Source organism: Pelophylax lessonae, assembly GCF_965119305.1.
Source record: "Pelophylax lessonae genome assembly, chromosome: 4".
Lineage (NCBI taxonomy): Eukaryota > Metazoa > Chordata > Amphibia > Anura > Ranidae > Pelophylax > Pelophylax lessonae.
In genome coordinates, this window is record NC_138771.1 from 645367771 (window position 1) to 645386368 (window position 18598).

The 18598-nt window shown below is 42.3% G+C and overlaps 1 protein-coding gene across 1 annotated transcript; it reads right to left on the minus strand.

Moving 5' to 3' along the window:
• Nucleotides 1-14929: 14929 nt before the first annotated feature.
• On the minus strand, nucleotides 14930-15676 carry LOC309554508 (olfactory receptor 5P52-like; the record flags this gene model as incomplete). The annotated part of the gene is made up of 1 exon (XM_082256257.1): nucleotides 14930-15676. One exon carries the CDS (start codon nucleotides 15674-15676, stop codon nucleotides 14930-14932), a length of 747 nt encoding a protein of 248 aa, XP_082112383.1.
• Between the last annotated feature and the right edge of the window lie 2922 nt (nucleotides 15677-18598).

Sequence of the window (18598 nt, forward strand, 5' to 3'; positions counted from 1 at the left end):
CTGTAGCATGTCCAGAACCCCCCAAAAATTAGCATTTTCTTATAATTTTTATTAGAACAGGAATACGGCTTCTCTACGGCGCTTTTTCTTGCATTTATCGGGCATTTTTGGAGGCAGGCATGACTTTTTTTGGATTTAGTGTCTGGGGGGTCTAAAAAGTGTACCTGTGAAGTTTCAGCTCTGTAGCATGTCCAGAACCAGAAAAAAAGATAATTTTTCAGTAGAGCAGGGATGGTGGGACCCCTCTTTTACACTTATATGATCTTTTTTTGGGGTTCTGGACATGCTACAGAGCTGAAACTTCACAGGTACACCTTTTAGACCCCCCAGACACAAAATCACACAAAAAAAGTTCTTAAAAATTGTCATTTTTGATAAAAAAGCCAATTATTGAAAAATTAAAAAAAAAAAAAAAAAAAAAAAAAAAAAAGAGATTTTTTGATTTTTACTTTGGATTTAGTATCTGGGGGGTCTAAAAGGTGTGCATGTGAAGTTTCAGGTCTGTAGCATGTCCAGAACCAGAAAAAAAAAGATCGTTTGTATTAGAAAACTTTAAGCACAGGAATATGGCTTCTCTGCTGTAACACCTTGCCGGTTTAATAGCAGGCATTTTTTTGGGTTCTTTGCAGTCAGGAAAAACATCTGAACTTGTGTATAGTGGTACTGTGCACAAGTTCTGATGTTTTGCCTGCCTCCAAAACCCCCCAAAAAATGCCAGCAAAAACACACCTGGGCATTTTTTTTTTGACGCTAGCGTTTTTTTTGGCATTTTTTGGGGTTCTTTTGAGGCAGGCAAAACATCTGAACATGTGTATAGGGTGTATATATAGGCATATATGTCTGAATATATACCCCGAGACATATATAGGTGTGATAGTAGCAGAAATATATTACTGTAAATGATTTCATTAGCGCAAGCATTTATTTCTGCTACTATCACACCTATATATGTCTAGGGGTATATATTCAGACATATATGTCTATATATCCCCCCTATACACATGTTCAGATGTTTTGCCTGCCTCAAAAGAACCCCAAAAAATGCCAAAAAAAAACGCTAGCGTCAAAAAAAAAAATGCCCAGGTGTGTTTTTGCTGGCATTTTTTGGGGAATTTTGGAGGCAGGCAAAACATCAGAACTTGTGCACAGTACTACTATACACAAGTTCAGATGTTTTTCCTGACTGCAAAGAACCCAAAAAAATGCCTGCTATTAAACCGGCAAGGTGTTACAGCAGAGAAGCCATATTCCTGTGCTTAAAGTTTTCTAATACAAACGATCTTTTTTTTCTGGTTCTGGACATGCTACAGAGCTGAAACTTCACATGCACACCTTTTAGACCCCCCAGATACTAAATCCAAAGTAAAAATCAAAAAATCTCTTTTTTTTTTTTTTTTTTTTTAATTTTTCAATAATTGGCTTTTTTATCAAAAATGACAATTTTTAAGAACTTTTTTGTGTGATTTTGTGTCTGGGGGGTCTAAAAGGTGTACCTGTGAAGTTTCAGCTCTGTAGCATGTCCAGAACCCCAAAAAAAGATCATATAAGTGTAAAAGAGGGGTCCCACCATCCCTGCTCTACTGAAAAATTATCTTTTTTTCTGGTTCTGGACATGCTACAGAGCTGAAACTTCACAGGTACACTTTTTAGACCCCCCAGACACTAAATCCAAAAAAAGTCATGCCTGCCTCCAAAAATGCCCGATAAATGCAAGAAAAAGCGCCGTAGAGAAGCCGTATTCCTGTTTTAATAAAAATTATAAGAAAATGCTAATTTTTGGGGGGTTCTGGACATGCTACAGACCTGAAACTTCACATGCACACCTTTTAGACCCCCCAGATACTAAATCCAAAGTAAAAATCAAAAAATCTCTTTTTTTTTTTTTTTTTTTTAATTTTTCAATAATTGGCTTTTTTATCAAAAATGACAATTTTTAAGAACTTTTTTTGTGTGATTTTGTGTCTGGGGGGTCTAAAAGGTGTACCTGTGAAGTTTCAGCTCTGTAGCATGTCCAGAACCAGAAAAAAAGATCATATAGGTGTTAAAGTTAAAGGAGGCTCCCGAACCACATCCCTGTTCTACTGAAAAATTATCTTTTTTTTTTTCATGGTTCTGGACATGCTACAGAGCTGAAACTTCACATGCACACCTTTTAGACCCCCCAGATACTAAATCCAAAGTAAAAATCAAAAAAATCTCTTTTTTTTTTTTTTTTTAATTTTTCAATAATTGGCTTTTTTATCAAAAATGACAATTTTTAAGAACTTTTTTTTGTGTGATTAATAGTCCCTGGGGCATGACCCAGAACCCTAGGCACTTTTTAGGGGCATTTATTGGGTTTTAGGGCTTAAAAATGGTGTTTTTTGATTACAGAAGTTCGGGTCCCATTGATTTCAATGGGGTTCTGAAATCCGAACCGAACTTTCGTGAAGTTCGGGTGTTCTGGTCGAACCGAACTTTTCAAAAGTTCGATCATCCCTACTTACAACATGGAAATCAGCTAGTTATAACTGGAAACATAATTACCAAACATCCCCTTCACTCAACTAGACATTCCTTGGTGGCACTTGGCTCCTGACTGGATGTATGAAAATAAAGTTTAGGAGAGAAGTGGCACCAGCGTACATAGAAAGGGGTTTAGAAGTACCAAATATAGACTAGGTCAGGTCAGGTGGGTGAGTACCCATCCCTGGGGGAAGGGCAGACCATATTCTGGCAAAACGAGTATGGCAAGTGGATGAGGCATGCTGCAGGCCTACAAGTTCCCGATCTCGGAGTATGGATAAGTCATCATGTAGTTATTGAGTGTGGGAGGAGATGTATCCATCCAGTGTTTGAGGATTAGCCTGCGGGCTATCATGAGACAGGAGATTAACCAAGGCTTGTAGTTGAGCAAAAGACTCTGAGAGTGTCTGGGCAAATGCAGGCTTGGCAAGGAGGGGTCACCAAACAGTAAAAGGTATATGTCCTTTGGTAGCAGCAGTCCCGCGCATTTTGTCACATACCTCAGAACTCTGTCCCAGAAAGAGGATATTGGGGAACACATCCAAAATGTATGAAGTAAAGAAGGGAATCGACAATTGCATAACGTACAGAAATGGTGAGAGATATCTGAGGACCATCGGATATGTGGAAAATATGCCCGGTGCAAGATTTTAAATTGTTGCTCTCTCCAAAATTTGTTTGTGATGAATCTACGAGTGGTTAGGTAGCTTGATAGGATGCGGTGATGTGCAGTCTCAGAGTGGAGTAGAACATTCCAAGGTTTCGCTACCTGATTTGATATGCCTTGAGAGAGATCAGCATGTAAGGGCTTGTAAAGATGCAAAATTTTATGTTTGCCATGTAGCAGCCACGTGTCCAGAAGGGAGGTAGCAAAATGGTTTTGAGGTGTGTGGCAAATAGAGTCCACAAAGCTGATACATTGTTGATAGTATAGATAGTCTCCAGTTGGGAGATTAAATTGAGCAGAGAAAGTAGCAAAAGGGAGAGGTGTACCGGTATGCATGTCAAATAACTGAGCAAACTTAGTAATACCTCGTTTTGACCATTCATCATAAGCAGAGCACTGCTGAGCCTGCGGGAACATGGGGTGATTGCAAATAGGTAGGTATCTGGAGAGACGTTGAGGTAACTTAAAACGTTTCCTCAACTCCCTCCATGCCATCACAGTATCTCTGAGCAGGAGGTTATGGCGCAGGGACACCGGAATGTCAGCAGTCCCACAGTGCAGCAGTGCTGCCAGGTTCCAAGGAGCGGCCAAATGCGATTCTATAGCATAGTTCGTATAGCTAGATTCATGGCTCAACCAGTCCATACAATTCCTCATGAGGCAGACCACATTATGCATGCGAGTGTTTGGAAGATCCTCGCTCCCTTCCCGTTTAGATAGATGAAGTTTGGCCAGCGATATTCTAGAATGCTTCCCCTTCCATAGGAAAGAAGAAACGGCCTTGTGTAGTCTAATGACATCAGCATGTTTAAGGAGAAGCGGTAAGGTTTGGAGGGGATATAGGAGTTTAGGGAAAGTAGCCATTTTATACAGATGACATCTGCCCATGAATGAGAGAGGCAAATCCGCCCAGGTTTTCAATTCCGCGATCATCTTGTCGATGACCGGTGTGGAGTTAAGACGGTATAAGGAGGATGGGAAGTGACCTATTTTTATGCCCAGATATGTGATGTAGCTGGTGTTAACGCGAAGGGTGGAGGAGGAGGCCCACTGTGGAGTGTGTATTGTATTAAGCGGGAGAACTTCGCTTTTGGCAAAATTAATGCGTAAGCCCGAGCACAATCTGTATTCCGCGAATATTTGCTGTATAATAGGCAGATCGTGTCCGGGGTCTGCTGTGAAAATCAAGACATCATCCGCGAACATAGCAGTGCGGATTTTTTCTTGGCCCACCTTGATGCCCCGGAGCTCAGGATGGCTCAGCATGAATCTCGACAAAGGTTCTAGGGCCAAGTTGAACAACAGGGGAGACAATGGGCACCCCTGTCTGGTACCCTTGTACAGTTTAAAAGACTGCGATATGTGTCCTGCTATTACCACCTGAGCTTCGGGGGATGCATACATAGTTCTGATCGTGTGTGATAAAGGGCCAGAGAAACCGAAATGTACCAACACTTTGTCTAACCACTGTATTTTTACATTATCAAATGCCTTTTCGGTGTCCAGGGTTATAATAGCTGCCTGATTGTCCTGATTAGCTTTGGAGACTTCTAGGGCCGTTAACACCTTTCTAATATTGGCGGCAGCCGATCGGCCTTTGGTAAAGCCAGATTGGGCCGGGTGAATAAGTGTAGGGAGTAGTGATGCCAGTCTGTCTGCTATAATTTTGGAGAGTAACTTCGAGTCCACGTTTAACAGCGAGATGGGCCTATAGGAACCCGGATCTTTTGGGCCCTTTCCCTTTTTATAGATCAACTTAATATGTGCCTGATAGCCAGTGGGCATATAAGGGTGTCCTGACATAATATGATTAAAGACTTGCTGCAAAGTGGGAGCAACGTGGTCTATGGCCAGTTTATAAAATTCCGGGGTGTAGCCGTCAGGGCCAGGCGATTTCCCTGGCGACAAGCCTTGGATAGATTTCCGCACCTCCTCCAAAGAGATGGGGGCATTCAGAGTGTCCAATTGGGCAAGAGATATTCTAGGCAGGTCCACGGATGACAGCCACCGTGAAGCTGCAGTGGTATCGCAGGGTTCAGGACCATATAAAGACGTATAGAAGTCCGCAAAGACTGTGTTAATTTCGGAGGGGGACTCTACTAGTCAGCCATCGTTGCCCCTAAAGGAGTAAATATGAGTGGGGACAAAGGGGCCGTGGCACAATGAGGCCAGCAGCTTCCCAGGCTTGTTCCCAAAGGAGTGGTATTTCCAGTCTAGGTGAGATTTGTAGAGGCGTTCCCTATTTTCTGCCCAGGTGTCAAAGTCAGTCTTTGCCCTTCGCCAAGTTTCTCTGTGGGGTGGGGAGTTGGTGTGATTCAAGTCAGCCTGAGCTTTTCTCAGAGAGGCGCTGGCCTCCAAGTAGGCTTTGGCCACGTTCTTTTTATACGCCAACGCATATGATATGATGCGTCCCCGAAGGACCGCTTTGCCAGTTTCCCATAAAAGCGTCGGACAAATGGAGGGGGTGGCATTGTTTGTCATGAAGTCAGACCACACATCTCTGATAAGAGCAGTGACCCCAGGGTCTTTGGCCAAATATGAGGGGAACCTCCAGTGCTTAAAGGATGGGGCATGAGCGTAGAAGGAAATGTCAATGGAGATGGGGGCGTGATCCGATATGGCTATATCATGGATTTTTGGTGAGCTGGTGTAAGGAAGCAATTTATCATTTGTGAAAGCATAGTCTATCCTCGTGAGCGTGTGATGGGGGTGGGAGAAGAAAGTGAATTCCCTGCCAGTTGGATTGGACAAGCGCCATGCGTCAGTGAGTTGTAGGCTCTCCACCATGTGGAGCAATAAAGGGGAGTGATAGGAGCACTTTGAGAGCATAGTCCCCGTGTCCCGTGACCTGTCTTCTGAGGGATGCAGGAGCTGATTAAAGTCGCCTGCTACTAGCAAAGGTAGATGCAAGAAAGGCGCCAAGTCGCGGGATAGTGCTTGGAAAAATGGTGCGGAAGGAGTGGTGGGGGCGTATACCCCAGCCACCACCCAGTCCTGGTGCATGTTTGTGAACTGCAGGATGGCAATGCGGCCCTCCTTATCAAAATGTGTGGTTTGGACTGTGGCCTGGTAATTTTTATGTATTAAAATCAATACCCCTGATTTACCTTTCACCGCTGGTGAACCATATACTTGTGCCACCCAGAGTTTTTGCATTCTATGAAAGTCTTTCTCCCCCAAATGTGATTCCTGTAATATAGCAATGTCCGTCCTCAGACGCTTCAGGTGTCTGAGGACTGCCATTCATTTGTGTGGTGACCTTAGTCCCTTAACATTCCACGAAACGATAGTCATGGGGGATCATACGGGCAAGATGAGACGGTGCCATTCATAAGGTAACAATTGAGACAAGAAACATGATGAGCATAAAACAGGGTATAGCGTATCTAGCATACATGTGGGAAGAGGCAGGATAGAGGTCGGCCCAACAGAGGCCAGGAAGGGTAAAAAGGATGGGTAACACAGATAGCATGGAGACTTCACTTTTTTCCTCATGCAAAAAGACATGTGGACGGACAGAGTTACCGAGATCTCTATAATCAGCGTCCAGTATGGATGAAGAGTACATAGTTAATGCCGACATTGCGCAGCAGAGGGGATCACCGATCATAGAAGCCAGGGGTAAAACCATGGCCCAGATAACCATAAGGCTGTGTGAACCAGAGAGAGATAAACATCAGGCAGCATCCATAAGAGTATAACAAACCATAAAGCAAGAAAGAAAAAAAAACAAAAGTAACATCTGCAATGAGACCTTAAGAGAGGCATAGGTCCTCAGATAGGCTGATAGGGGTGGCCAAGCCGGAAGAGCCGGCGTTCAACTGCAGGCTTCCCATGGCAACAGGAGCAAAGAAAGTAACATCTCGTATTGAAATATTGCAAAAGGATATGAGAATCATGAACGAATCGATGCCAGGACAGAGAGCATCTCCTGGAGAAAGAGTGGCCCGCACCAGTAGATGCTTAGGAGCACTCAGTGATCCCAGTGGCGTGACGATGATCCATTGGTGCGTTGCTTTTTCGCCGGATCCTTCCTTGGACTCCGCTGTTCTCTCGCCCCCTGAGGGCGCTGGGGAGATGGTGACGCCGGTGGGTCCACTTGGATATTGAAGTAGCGGTCGAGAAAATGGGTGGCTTCCTCAGGATTAGTGTTGAGCGAACACGGACTGTATTATTCGTGTTCGTACCGAATAATTGGATTTTTGTTACCCGAACATGGACCCGAAAACTTTACTGTATGTTCGGGTTTAAAATCCGTGTTCGGTCATTTTATTTCCGGGTTTGTATGTAATGGCGCGCTTTTAATGGCGGGCTTTCAACAGCCAATCAACAAGCGTTTAACTGGTGTGCCTTAAGCCATCCAAGCCATGCCTACTAATGTATTAGTAGCTGCGATTGGCCATCTGAAGCATGTGACCATGTTTTTATAAGTTCGAGAGTCATTCTGCTGTAGATTAGGGAGAGAGCACACATCATACGTGCTGGCTGCTGATTAGGGACAGACAGTGAAAAATTGTATTGTGTCCGAAAATAATGCAGGGTCAGGTCGGAGTGCAGGCAGGGCGAGTTATTAGGGCATTTTAGGGCGAGGCTGGAGAATAGGCAGGGTCAGTGTTCTACATCGATTTTGCTGTGTGTGGGGTGGTGCAGTGAACACAAACTTTTTGCCCGCTGAGGAGGAGGGAGAAAAAAATCTATTTTTATCAGTCAGTTGTGTGCAGCGTTTTTGCTTCAGTGCTGACTGTGATAAGAAACTGCTGTGTTCACATGTGCTATTATTGACTGATTTTAAATTTTATACACTTTTTTCTATTCCACTATTCAATATACACCCTTTTGGGTTAAAAAAATTAAATTGTGGCATAGTCTGTACTAAGCTATTTAAAAATTACAAACTTAAAGGGGAATTTTCTTTTTTTTTCCCTTCATAGCCTGCAGCAGAGCTGACTGACATAAGACACTGCTGTGTTCACATGTGCTAGTGATTTTCAATATTATACACTTTTTTCTATTCCACTATTCAATATACACCCTTTTGGGTTAAAAAAATTAAATTGTGGCATAGTCTGTACTAATCTATTTAAAAATTACAAACTTAAAGGGGAATTTTCTTTTTTTTCCCTTCATAGCCTGCAGCAGAGCTGACTGACATAAGACACTGCTGTGTTCACATGTGCTATTGAAAAATCACCAATTTTATATCATATTTTCTATTCCGCTATTCAATCTACACCCTTTGGGGTAAAAGGAATTAAATTGCGGGATAGTCTGTATCGGTACGTGTGAGATACACCTTTCCAATTTTTGGGGCGCATCTTATACCGCCGAGGATTGCAGGGTGCTTCAGTTTGCCTCCTGCCTGTTCTGAACTCCTCCTACTCCTCATCCTGCCTTTAGGATACAAAAAAATAGTAATCAGGGCCTAGTCTGGGTCTGTACGTGTGAGATAGATACACCTTTTGATATCATATTTTCTATTCTGCTATTCAATCTACACCCTTGGGGTAAAAATAATTAAATTGCGGCATAGTCTGTATCGGTACGTGTGAGATACACCTTTTCAATTTTTGGGGCTCATCTTACACCGCCGAGGATTGCAGGGTGCTTCAGTTTGCCTCCTGCCTGTTCCGAACTCCTCCTACTCCTCATCCTGCCTTTAGGGTACAAAAAATTGTAATCAGGGCCTAGTCTGGGTCTGTACGTGTGAGATAGATACACCTTTTGATATCATATTTTCTATTCCACTATTCAATCTACACCCTTGGGGTAAAAAGAATTAAATTGCGGCATAGTCTGTATCGGTACGAGTGAGATACACCTTTCCAATTTTTGGGGCTCAGCTTACACCGCCGAGAATTGCAGGGTGCTTCAGTTTGCCTCCTGCCTGTTTCGAACTCCTCCTACTCCTCATCCTGCCTTTAGGGTACAAAAAATAGTAATCAGGGCCTAGTTTGGGTCTGTACGTGTGAGATAGATACACCTTTTGATATCATATTTTCTATTCCGCTATTCAATCTACACCCTTGGGGTAAAAATAATTAAATTGCGGGATAGTCTGTATCGGTATGTGTGAGATACACCTTTCCAATTTTTGGGGCGCATCTTATACCGCCGAGGATTGCAGGGTGCTTCAGTTTGCCTCCTGCCTGTTCCGAACTCCTCCTACTCCTCATCCTGCCTTTAGGGTACAAAAAATAGTAATCAGGGCCTAGTTTGGGTCTGTACGTGTGAGATAGATACACCTTTTGATATCATATTTCCTATTCCGCTATTCAATCTACACCCTTGGGGTAAAAATAATTAAATTGCGGGATAGTCTGTATCGGTATGTGTGAGATACACCTTCCAATCTTTTCGGGCGCATCTTCCACCGCCGAGGATTGCAGGGTTCTTCAGTTTGCCTCCTGTTCCGAACTCCTCCTACTCCTCATCCTCATCCTGCCTTTAAGGTACAAAAAATTGTAATCGGGGCCTAGTCTGTGTTTGTACGTGTGAGATACACCATTTTATAAAAAATTTTCTATTCCGCTATTCAATATACACCCTGTTTGAGTGTAAAAAATTAAATTACGGCATAGTCTGTATCGGTACATGTGAGATACACCTTTTTAAATTTGTTTGGCGCATCTCCTTCTACCGCCGAGGGTTGCAGGGCGCTTCAGTTTGCCTCCTGTTCCGAACTCCTCCTACTTCTCTTCCTCATCCTGCCTTTAGGGTACAAAAAATTGTAATCGGGGCCTAGTCTGTGTTTGTACGTGTGAGATACACCGTTTTATAAATTTTTTCCTATTCCGCTATTCAATATACACCCTTTTGGAGTGTAAAAAATTAAATTACGGCATAGTCTGTATCGGTACGTGTGAGATACACCTTTTAAATTTGTTTGGCGCATCTCCGTCCACCGCCAAGGATTGCAGGGCGCTTCAGTTTGCCTCCTGTTCCGAACTCCTCCTACTCCTCTTCCTCATCCTCCCTTTAGGGTACAAAAAATTGTAATCGAGGCCTACTCTGTGTTTGTACGTGTGAGATACACCGTTTTATATACTTTTTTCTATTCCACTATTCAATATACACCCTTTTGGGGTGAAAAAAATTGAATTTGCGTCATACTTTGCATATTTGACTGTGAGATACACCCGTTGTATTTGTATACTGTTTTTCTTCACTCCAAGGTATTTGCTAAGAGGCGGTGGGGAGTATTTTGCAGATCCCATTTGTTGCCACGAGTTTTTGGAAAATGAAGAAATACATTTAAAATGTATTTTTTATTTAATTGTTTTATTTTTTCAAAACCTTGTGACAATACAATGAGATCTGCAAAATACTTACCACGCCCCCTATCAAATTTCTTTCAGTGTTTCCTCAGTTTTCTTATACTATTGTAATGGGACCTCAACCTCAGTGGGTTGAGACTGAAGTACTATTGTGTCCTTGCTGCCCAATTGGGGCTTTAATGTAGATTCATAGCGGGATGCATCCTGCTATCTTGTGTCCAACCTTATCCTATTTGCTCACTGTTTGAGAAAGGCAGAGAGCTCAGAGATCCCAATTCTCTCCTCACACCCCCTTAACACCAGTGCTCCAGTGTTTGGCAACTGAGAATTTGCGTTACATTCACAACAGTTCTTAAGGTGGCTGAATAAAGGTTTCATATGGATTGGTGATTTCCTGATGAAACACCACACACATCAAAGTATTTTCTCCTACTCCTTTCTCCTTTCTGCTACTGCAGCGCTGCAATCACTGGCATATGTATTCTAAGAGCAGCACCCTGTTGCTGTTAGAAAAGGGAAGAGCAGTGCTGCAGGTGAATGGTGTTCCTGCAAAGCAAACAACAATGGTCAACATTAAAACACAATAACAATGGAACTCAATAAAACAACAACTTCTTTTTAGACGTTTTTATTTATTCATTTACTTTTTTTTTTTTACTTTTTTTTTTAACATTAACTCAATAAAATAACTTTTTTTGTTATTGAAATCTGTGCCCAAAAGAGAAGAAAAAAAAAAATATATATATATATGCTGAAGCATAGGCACAAGCTGCCCACTGATCACCCCAGGCCGTTCATGCTTGGGCAATTACATTATTTTTTTAACTGCAGATAAGAAATCTCCTCCTGCAGCTCTGCAAGCACTGATGTATGTATTCTGAAAGCACACCTTGCAACTGACAGGTCGATGCTGCAGCTGAATGGTGTTCCTGTGAAGCAAACAATGGTTAACAATAAAATGCAGTAACAATGAAACTCAATAAAACAACAACTTATTTTTTTACTTTTTTATTTATTGATTGATTTTTATTTTAAATTATAAAAATAATTATTATATTATATTATAAAAACTTTAACTATTAACTTTCCAGCATCTTATTTTAGGATCTCTCAAAATGCGAAAGCAATTTTCCTGACTATCTAACATCTTTACAGACCCTTGTGTGCTAATTGCATGCCCTGCACTGTGCTGTGTTGTTCTCTATACTAATACTCCACTAGTGTGTGGTAACGACAGAAGTAGTCCTTGATGCAGAGACCAGATTGGCCGGGACAGTAGGGACAGAAAAAACAGGTGTCTCTTCTTATTTCATTTCTGCTGCAGACACAACATCTTCTTTGGGGTGGCCTTTGGGTTTGGGTACCAGACAGGACTTCAGGAAAATGTCTCTCATGCAGCAGGCGCACTGCATCTGGATTTGGTGTTTGGGCCACAGCACCTTTTGGATACAAAAGGGTTGTCATGATTTCTTCCTGACATTTTAGGAAGGACCCACTTCTTCCTGTTTCTTTGTAAATTACAAACGTGATATATAAAGCCAACTGAAATAAAAAAAAATATACACTTTTTGTACCAGTGTCTGACTTTGTGGAAAAATAAATATGGCTCTATCATATTGATGTTGAAATCCATCCCTCCTATGTTAAGGTTATAGTCATGGACACAGAGAGGATTCTCAACAACACCAGATGTCGTGCAAATTTGGACCATCCCCTCTGCGTGAATGGAAGACAGGCGATTCATTATTTCTCAAGCAGGATTTCTAACCCTTTTTTAAAATGGGTGTTTACAAGTCATTGGGGAAGCCCTGGGGATCATGTTACATGATGCCACATGAGGCAATTCCAAGATTGTATAAGTGTCTAAATGTGGCATGCTTGTAGAGAAATTGTCCACGTGGTACCCCTTGTGGAACAAAGATGACACCCAATCCTGTGTGTGTGTGTGGGTATGTATATATATATATATATATATATATATATATATACAGTGGGTACGGAAAGTATTCAGACCCCCTTACATTTTTCACTCTTTGTTATATTGCAGCCATTTGCTAAAATCATTTAAGTTCATTCTTCTTGCTCATGAATGTACACATAGCACCCCATACTGACAGAAAAACACAGAATTGTTGACATTGTTGCAGATTTATTAAAAAAGAAAAACTGAAATATCACATGGTCCTAAGTATTCAGACCCTTTGCTGTGACACTCATATATTTAACTCAGGTGCTTGCCATTTCTTCTGATCATCCTTGAGATGGTTCTACACCTTCATTTGAGTCCAGCTGTGTTTGATTATACTGATTGGACTTGATTAGGAAAGCCACACACCTGTCTATATAAGACCTTCTAGATCACAATGCATGTCAGAGCAAATGAGAATCATGAGGTCAAAGGAACTGCCTGAAGAGCTCAGAGACAGAATTGTGGCAAGGCACAGATCTGGCCAAGGTTACAAAAAGATTTCTGCTGCACTTAAGGTTCCTAAGAGCACAGTGGCCTCCATAATCATCAAATGTAAGACGTTTGGGACGACCAGAACCCTCCCTAGAGCTGGCCATCTGGCCAAACTGAGCTATCGGGGGAGAAGAGCCTTGGTGAGAGAGGTAAAGAAGAACCCAAAGATCACTGTGGCTGAGCTCCAGAGATGCAGTCAGGAGATGGGAGAAAGTTGTAGAAAGTCAACCATCACTGCAGCCCTCCACCAGTCGGGGCTTTATGACAGAGTGGCCCGACGGAAGCCTCTCCTCAGTGTAAGACACATGAAAGCCCGCATGGAGTTTGCTAAAAAACACCTGAAGGACTCCAAGATGGTGAGAAATAAGATTCTCTGGTCTGATGAGACCAAAATAGAACTTTTTGGCCTTAATTCTAAGCGGTATGTGTGGAGAAAATCAGGCACTGCTCATCACCTGTCCAATACAGTCCCAACAGTGAAGCATGGTGGTGGCAGCATCATGCTGTGGGGGTGTTTTTCAGCTGCAGGGACAGGACGACTGGTTGCAATCGAGGGAAAGATGAATGCGGCCAAGTACAGGGATATCCTGGACAAAAACCTTCTCCAGAGTGCTCTGGACCTCAGACTGGGCCGAAGGTTTACCTTCCAACAAGACAATGACCCTAAGCACACAGCTAAAATAACGAAGGAGTGGCTTCACAACAACTCCGTGACTGTTCTTGAATGGCCCAGCCAGAGCCCTGACTTAAACCCAATTGAGCATCTCTGGAGAGACCTAAAAATGGCTGTCCACCAACGTTTACCATCCAACCTGACAGAACTGGAGAGGATCTGCAAGGAGGAATGGCAGAGGATCCCCAAATCCAGGTGTGAAAGACTTGTTGCATCTTTCCCAAAAAGACTCCTGGCTGTATTAGATCAAAAGGGGGCTTCTACTAAATACTGAGCAAAGGGTCTGAATACTTAGGACCATGTGATATTTCAGTTTTTCTTTTTTAATAAATCTGCAACAATGTCAACAATTCTGTGTTTTTCTGTCAGTATGGGGTGCTATGTGTACATTCATGAGGAAGAAGAATGAACTTAAATGAGTTTAGCAAATGGCTGCAATATAACAAAGAGTGAAAAATTTAAGGGGGTCTGAATACTTTCCGTACCCACTGTATATATATATATATATACATTATATTGTCAAAAGTTTTGGGATGCCTGCCTTTACACGCACATGAACTTTAATGGCATCCCAGTCTTAGTCTGTAGGGTTCAATATTGAGTTGGCCCACCCTTTGCAGCTATAACAGCTTGCACTCTCCTGGGAATGCTGTCCACAAGGTTTAGGGGTGCGTCTATGGGACTTTTTGACTATTCTTCCAGAAGGAAGAGAAGGCCTGGTTCGCAGTCTCCGCTCTAATTCATCCCAAAGTTTTTCTTTAGGTTGAGGTCAGGACTCTGTGCAGACCAGTTAAGTTCTTCCACCCCAAACTCGCTCATCCATGTCTTTATGGACCTTACTTTGTGCACTGGTCCAAATCTTTTGGAGGAGGGGGGATCATGGTGAGGCGTTGTTTTTCAGGGGTTGGGCTTGGCCTCTTAGTTCCAGTGAAGGGAACTCTTAAGACATCAGCATACCAAGACATTTTGGGCAATTTCATGCTCCCAACTTTGTGGGAACAGTTTGGGGATTTCCACTTCCTGTTCCAACATGACTGCACACCAGTACACAAAGCAAGGTCTATAAAGACATACAGTAGATGAGTGAGTTTGGGGGTGGAGGAACTTGACTGGTCTGCACGGAGTCCTGACCTCAATCCGATAGAACACCTTTGGGATAAATTAGAGTGGTCAAAAATTCCCATAGACACACTCCTAAACCTTGTGGACAGCCTTCCCAGAAGAGTTGAAGCTGTTATAGCTGCAAAGGATGGGCCAACTCAATATTGAACCCTACGGACTAAAACTGGGATGGGAAAATCATTTTTTTATGTTTACTTTTTATCACATTGACATTTTTATTTAAAAAATTATGATTTTATTTTCTCAATAGCTTTTTTAAAGTCCTTGTTCCTGAATGTGTATATGATCGGATTAATCAATGGAGTCATTACAGTATAAAAGAGAGAGAGGAACTTGTTCAGCATATTTAGTTGACCTTTTGTTGGAAACATGTACACAGCGACGATAGTCCCATAAAAAATGCACACTACGGTCAGGTGAGAGCTGCAGGTGGTGAAGGCCTTTTGTCTTCCTGAAACTGATTTCATTTTGAGGATGGTTAAAACAATATAGATATATGACATAACAATTAACACAAATGGAGCTATGACAAAGATGTAACCTATTACATAGGTCTGAATATGAACCCATGAAGTATCGGAGCAGGAAAGCTCAAGTATGGGTTCAAAGTCACAGAAGTAGTGATTAATGATGTTTGGTCCACAGTAGTGTAAACTGAGCAAGGGTGCCGACTCAGCCAATGCAATTTTAAAACCTATTAACCAAACTATAATCAGTGATTTAATGCAAATTGATTGGTTCATTAAAGAGTTGTAATGCAGGGGCTTACAGATGGCCAAATAACGGTCATAGGACATCACAGTCAGTAGAAAGCACTCTGAGACCTCAGCATGGGCAAAGAAGAAAAACTGGATGATACATCCAGCAAGAGACATGGTACATCCATCATGTAAGATGATATAAAGAAGGTTGGGAAGAATATCTGTAGACAGAATTATATCAAGCAATGATAGTTGGGTTATGAAGAGGTACATGGGAGACTGAAGTGATTTACTTAGATTAAATAAAACCACAATAAAAAGATTTCCAGAAATAGTAACGCAATAAATGAAAGACAGCACCAAGAAAAATGGAATGTTTATGCTATTTATATTTGGAAAACCTGTTAGTACAATATAGGTTATGTTATTGTGATAGCCCACCTGGTAAGAGAACATAAAAATACATAATAATTTAGGTTGTAACCATAAGAAAATCCACGGTGTTCAATTTCTCACAATTCTGGTGGATGGCAAAACAAAAACAGCATTTAATCCAACAATTATACTTTCAATTTTATTAGGAGCTTTTGTCAATATGTTAAGATCCAGCTGAGTTTTAACCTTTCTGCGTAATTCTGTGTTATTTGTAAACTATTAGTCATATTACTCATCTTTGTATCACTGGCAAAAAGACACAACTTACCCACCAAACCTTTAGTTATATCACTTACATAGAGATTAAATAGAACAGGACCTAGTAGAGAGTCTTGAGGTACACCACTAGTGACTGCTCTCTGTTCTGAGTGAACCCCATTTACACCCACATTCTGGTATCCATCCCTTAGCCAGCTGCATATCCACTGAACCACCCAAGGGTTAAGTCCTAGCTTCTAGAAAATGAAAAAATAAAAAAAAACATATAGGAAGGAGAAAGCTGCGCACCCCAAATTAATTACAGAAAGGAAAAATTCCCCTGGACAGAATTGTAAAAAATTGATTTTGATTTAACAAGAATGTAAAAAGTGTATTCCACGTAAGATAAAACATGAGCTCTGGTTACAACATTATCCATCAAGAATAATCACTTGAAAATTAAAAACAATGCGAAAAGGAAAACCTTTACAACCAGCAAAATGGTACCCCAAGCGTTTCAACCTAATATCGTAAAGGTCTTCTTCAGGGGGTATGTGATATCATTAGTACTGATAGATATCTTTTACCAGAGAGTTTCCATTGGTCTAGAGATATTCCAAAGATGGCCTCTCGACACCCTGACTTGCAAGGAGTCATGCATTTGGAACACCCTGTGAGGTAATAGGGAAATCTGCCTGCAGTGAAAATGATGTGATGTAAATAGTGATGGTTAGAGATGGCCTTGCGGTTCACCTGGCGGTCGGTTCGCAGAGAATTTTGCTTGTTCGCTACCCGCCAATTTTGCGAACACATGGCGTTGTTCGCGGCGGCCATATTAGTTTACATTGGGGAGAACTTTGACCCATGACACAGCCGTCAGGTGGAACGGGACAGCCAATTGAAACATTTCAGCACATGGACAGTCCCTCTACCTTATAAATAAACAAGAGCTGGTGGTCATTTCACATTCTGTTTTTTGTCAGCATAGGGAAAGGTCTGCTGTCTTCATGAGGGAGAGATTGCCAGATACAAATAGCTCTGTTAAGATCCACAAAAGTCCTTTTCAGGGCTTGTATTTTGGTATAGGTCTACTACAGTCTCTTTTGAGTTTAGGGACAGGTATCCAGTCTGTGCTTTAGGGACAGTTAGAGATCGGCAGCAGTGTCACAAATAGCTCTGTTAATGTCCACAAAAGTCATTTAAATGGCTGGTATTTATTTGGTATAGGTGTACAGTTTCTGTTCAGTTTAGGGACAGGTATCTAGTGTGCTCTACGGACAGATCTGCAGTGACACAAATCGCTCTGTTAATGTCCACAAAAGTCATTTAAAGGCCTGCAATTTTTTTGGTATTGGTGTGCAGTGCACTATATAATGGTGTATTCCACGGTAAAATATACTTTATAGAAAGCATATTATAGTCGATTTGTATTGTGCACTGTGCAGCATTGTGACTGGTGTGGTGACTGAGCGTTGCTGCAGCAATACTACAAACAGTGACAAAAGCACTTTTAATGTATTATGTCACAGACCCTACTCTTTCTTTTGTCTTCCCTGCACCCCCAGGACTTTGCCATTCCCCCAGCATGGGGTTTTCCTCCCCACTGACCACTCACTCCAATGCCTGCCCCCTCTGTGCTGTCCTTCTCCCCTCCCCAGCCAGGTGCCTGGAAGTCTGCTTCTCTGCCTTCATGCTCACTGTGGACAATGAACACATTCCTTGTGTGGGCTCGAGTAGAGGGGGGCGGGACTGGTTGCCAGGCTGGGAGTTGCCTGGCCACCTGCTGGGACACAAGTCCTAAGATATTTAGCAGAGCGAGAGTCCCTCCTGTGTTGTTCATCTTTGCTGTTTGGAAGACTGTGTGTCCCAGTTGCGGCCAGAGAACACAGACTCCCCTATTGGTTCCTGTGGGCCTCTTCAATCCTACAGCCAACCTGGAGTTTGGAATTACCTTGTCCTTTCCTACAATCTGGAGTGTGGATTAATCCTGTACCTGCCTGCTGGTGAGTGGAGTAACCCTGGGCCTACCAGAACTCACTTTGTCACCTCGTTGTTTGCCCCGATCCGTGTTTGGCCCAATCCCTCACTGGACCACTTTGCCCGTTCTATCAGGAGCCCCTGTTACAGACTTTCCCTGTTATCTGGAACTCTGTCCTACCCACATTGGGTCTGACCCTGGGCACCTTTGTTTGGCCCCTTTCTTTGTGAGCCTACCCGCTACCGTTCAATAAAAGGATTAGTTGGCACTCCTGCTCTCCGTGTGCGTTCTGTCCCACCTACACTTCCGTCACATATTATAATTAGTGTGATAGACCAGTGGCCCCCCAATACCACAATACCACATATTGAAGTGGGGTGTTATCTGAGTATAATTTTACAAGTGTATTTGTGTCCTGCAACAATATTGCCTCTTTTGCTGAGTTAAAGCTGAGTTCCGGGCAGAAAATCATGCCTTTACATTTTATGGCATCCTCTTCCTTATCCTTCCACCCCCCCCACCATTGCCCCCACTGATCCCTCTCCACCATCACCTCTTCACCACCACCATTGATCCCACCCCCC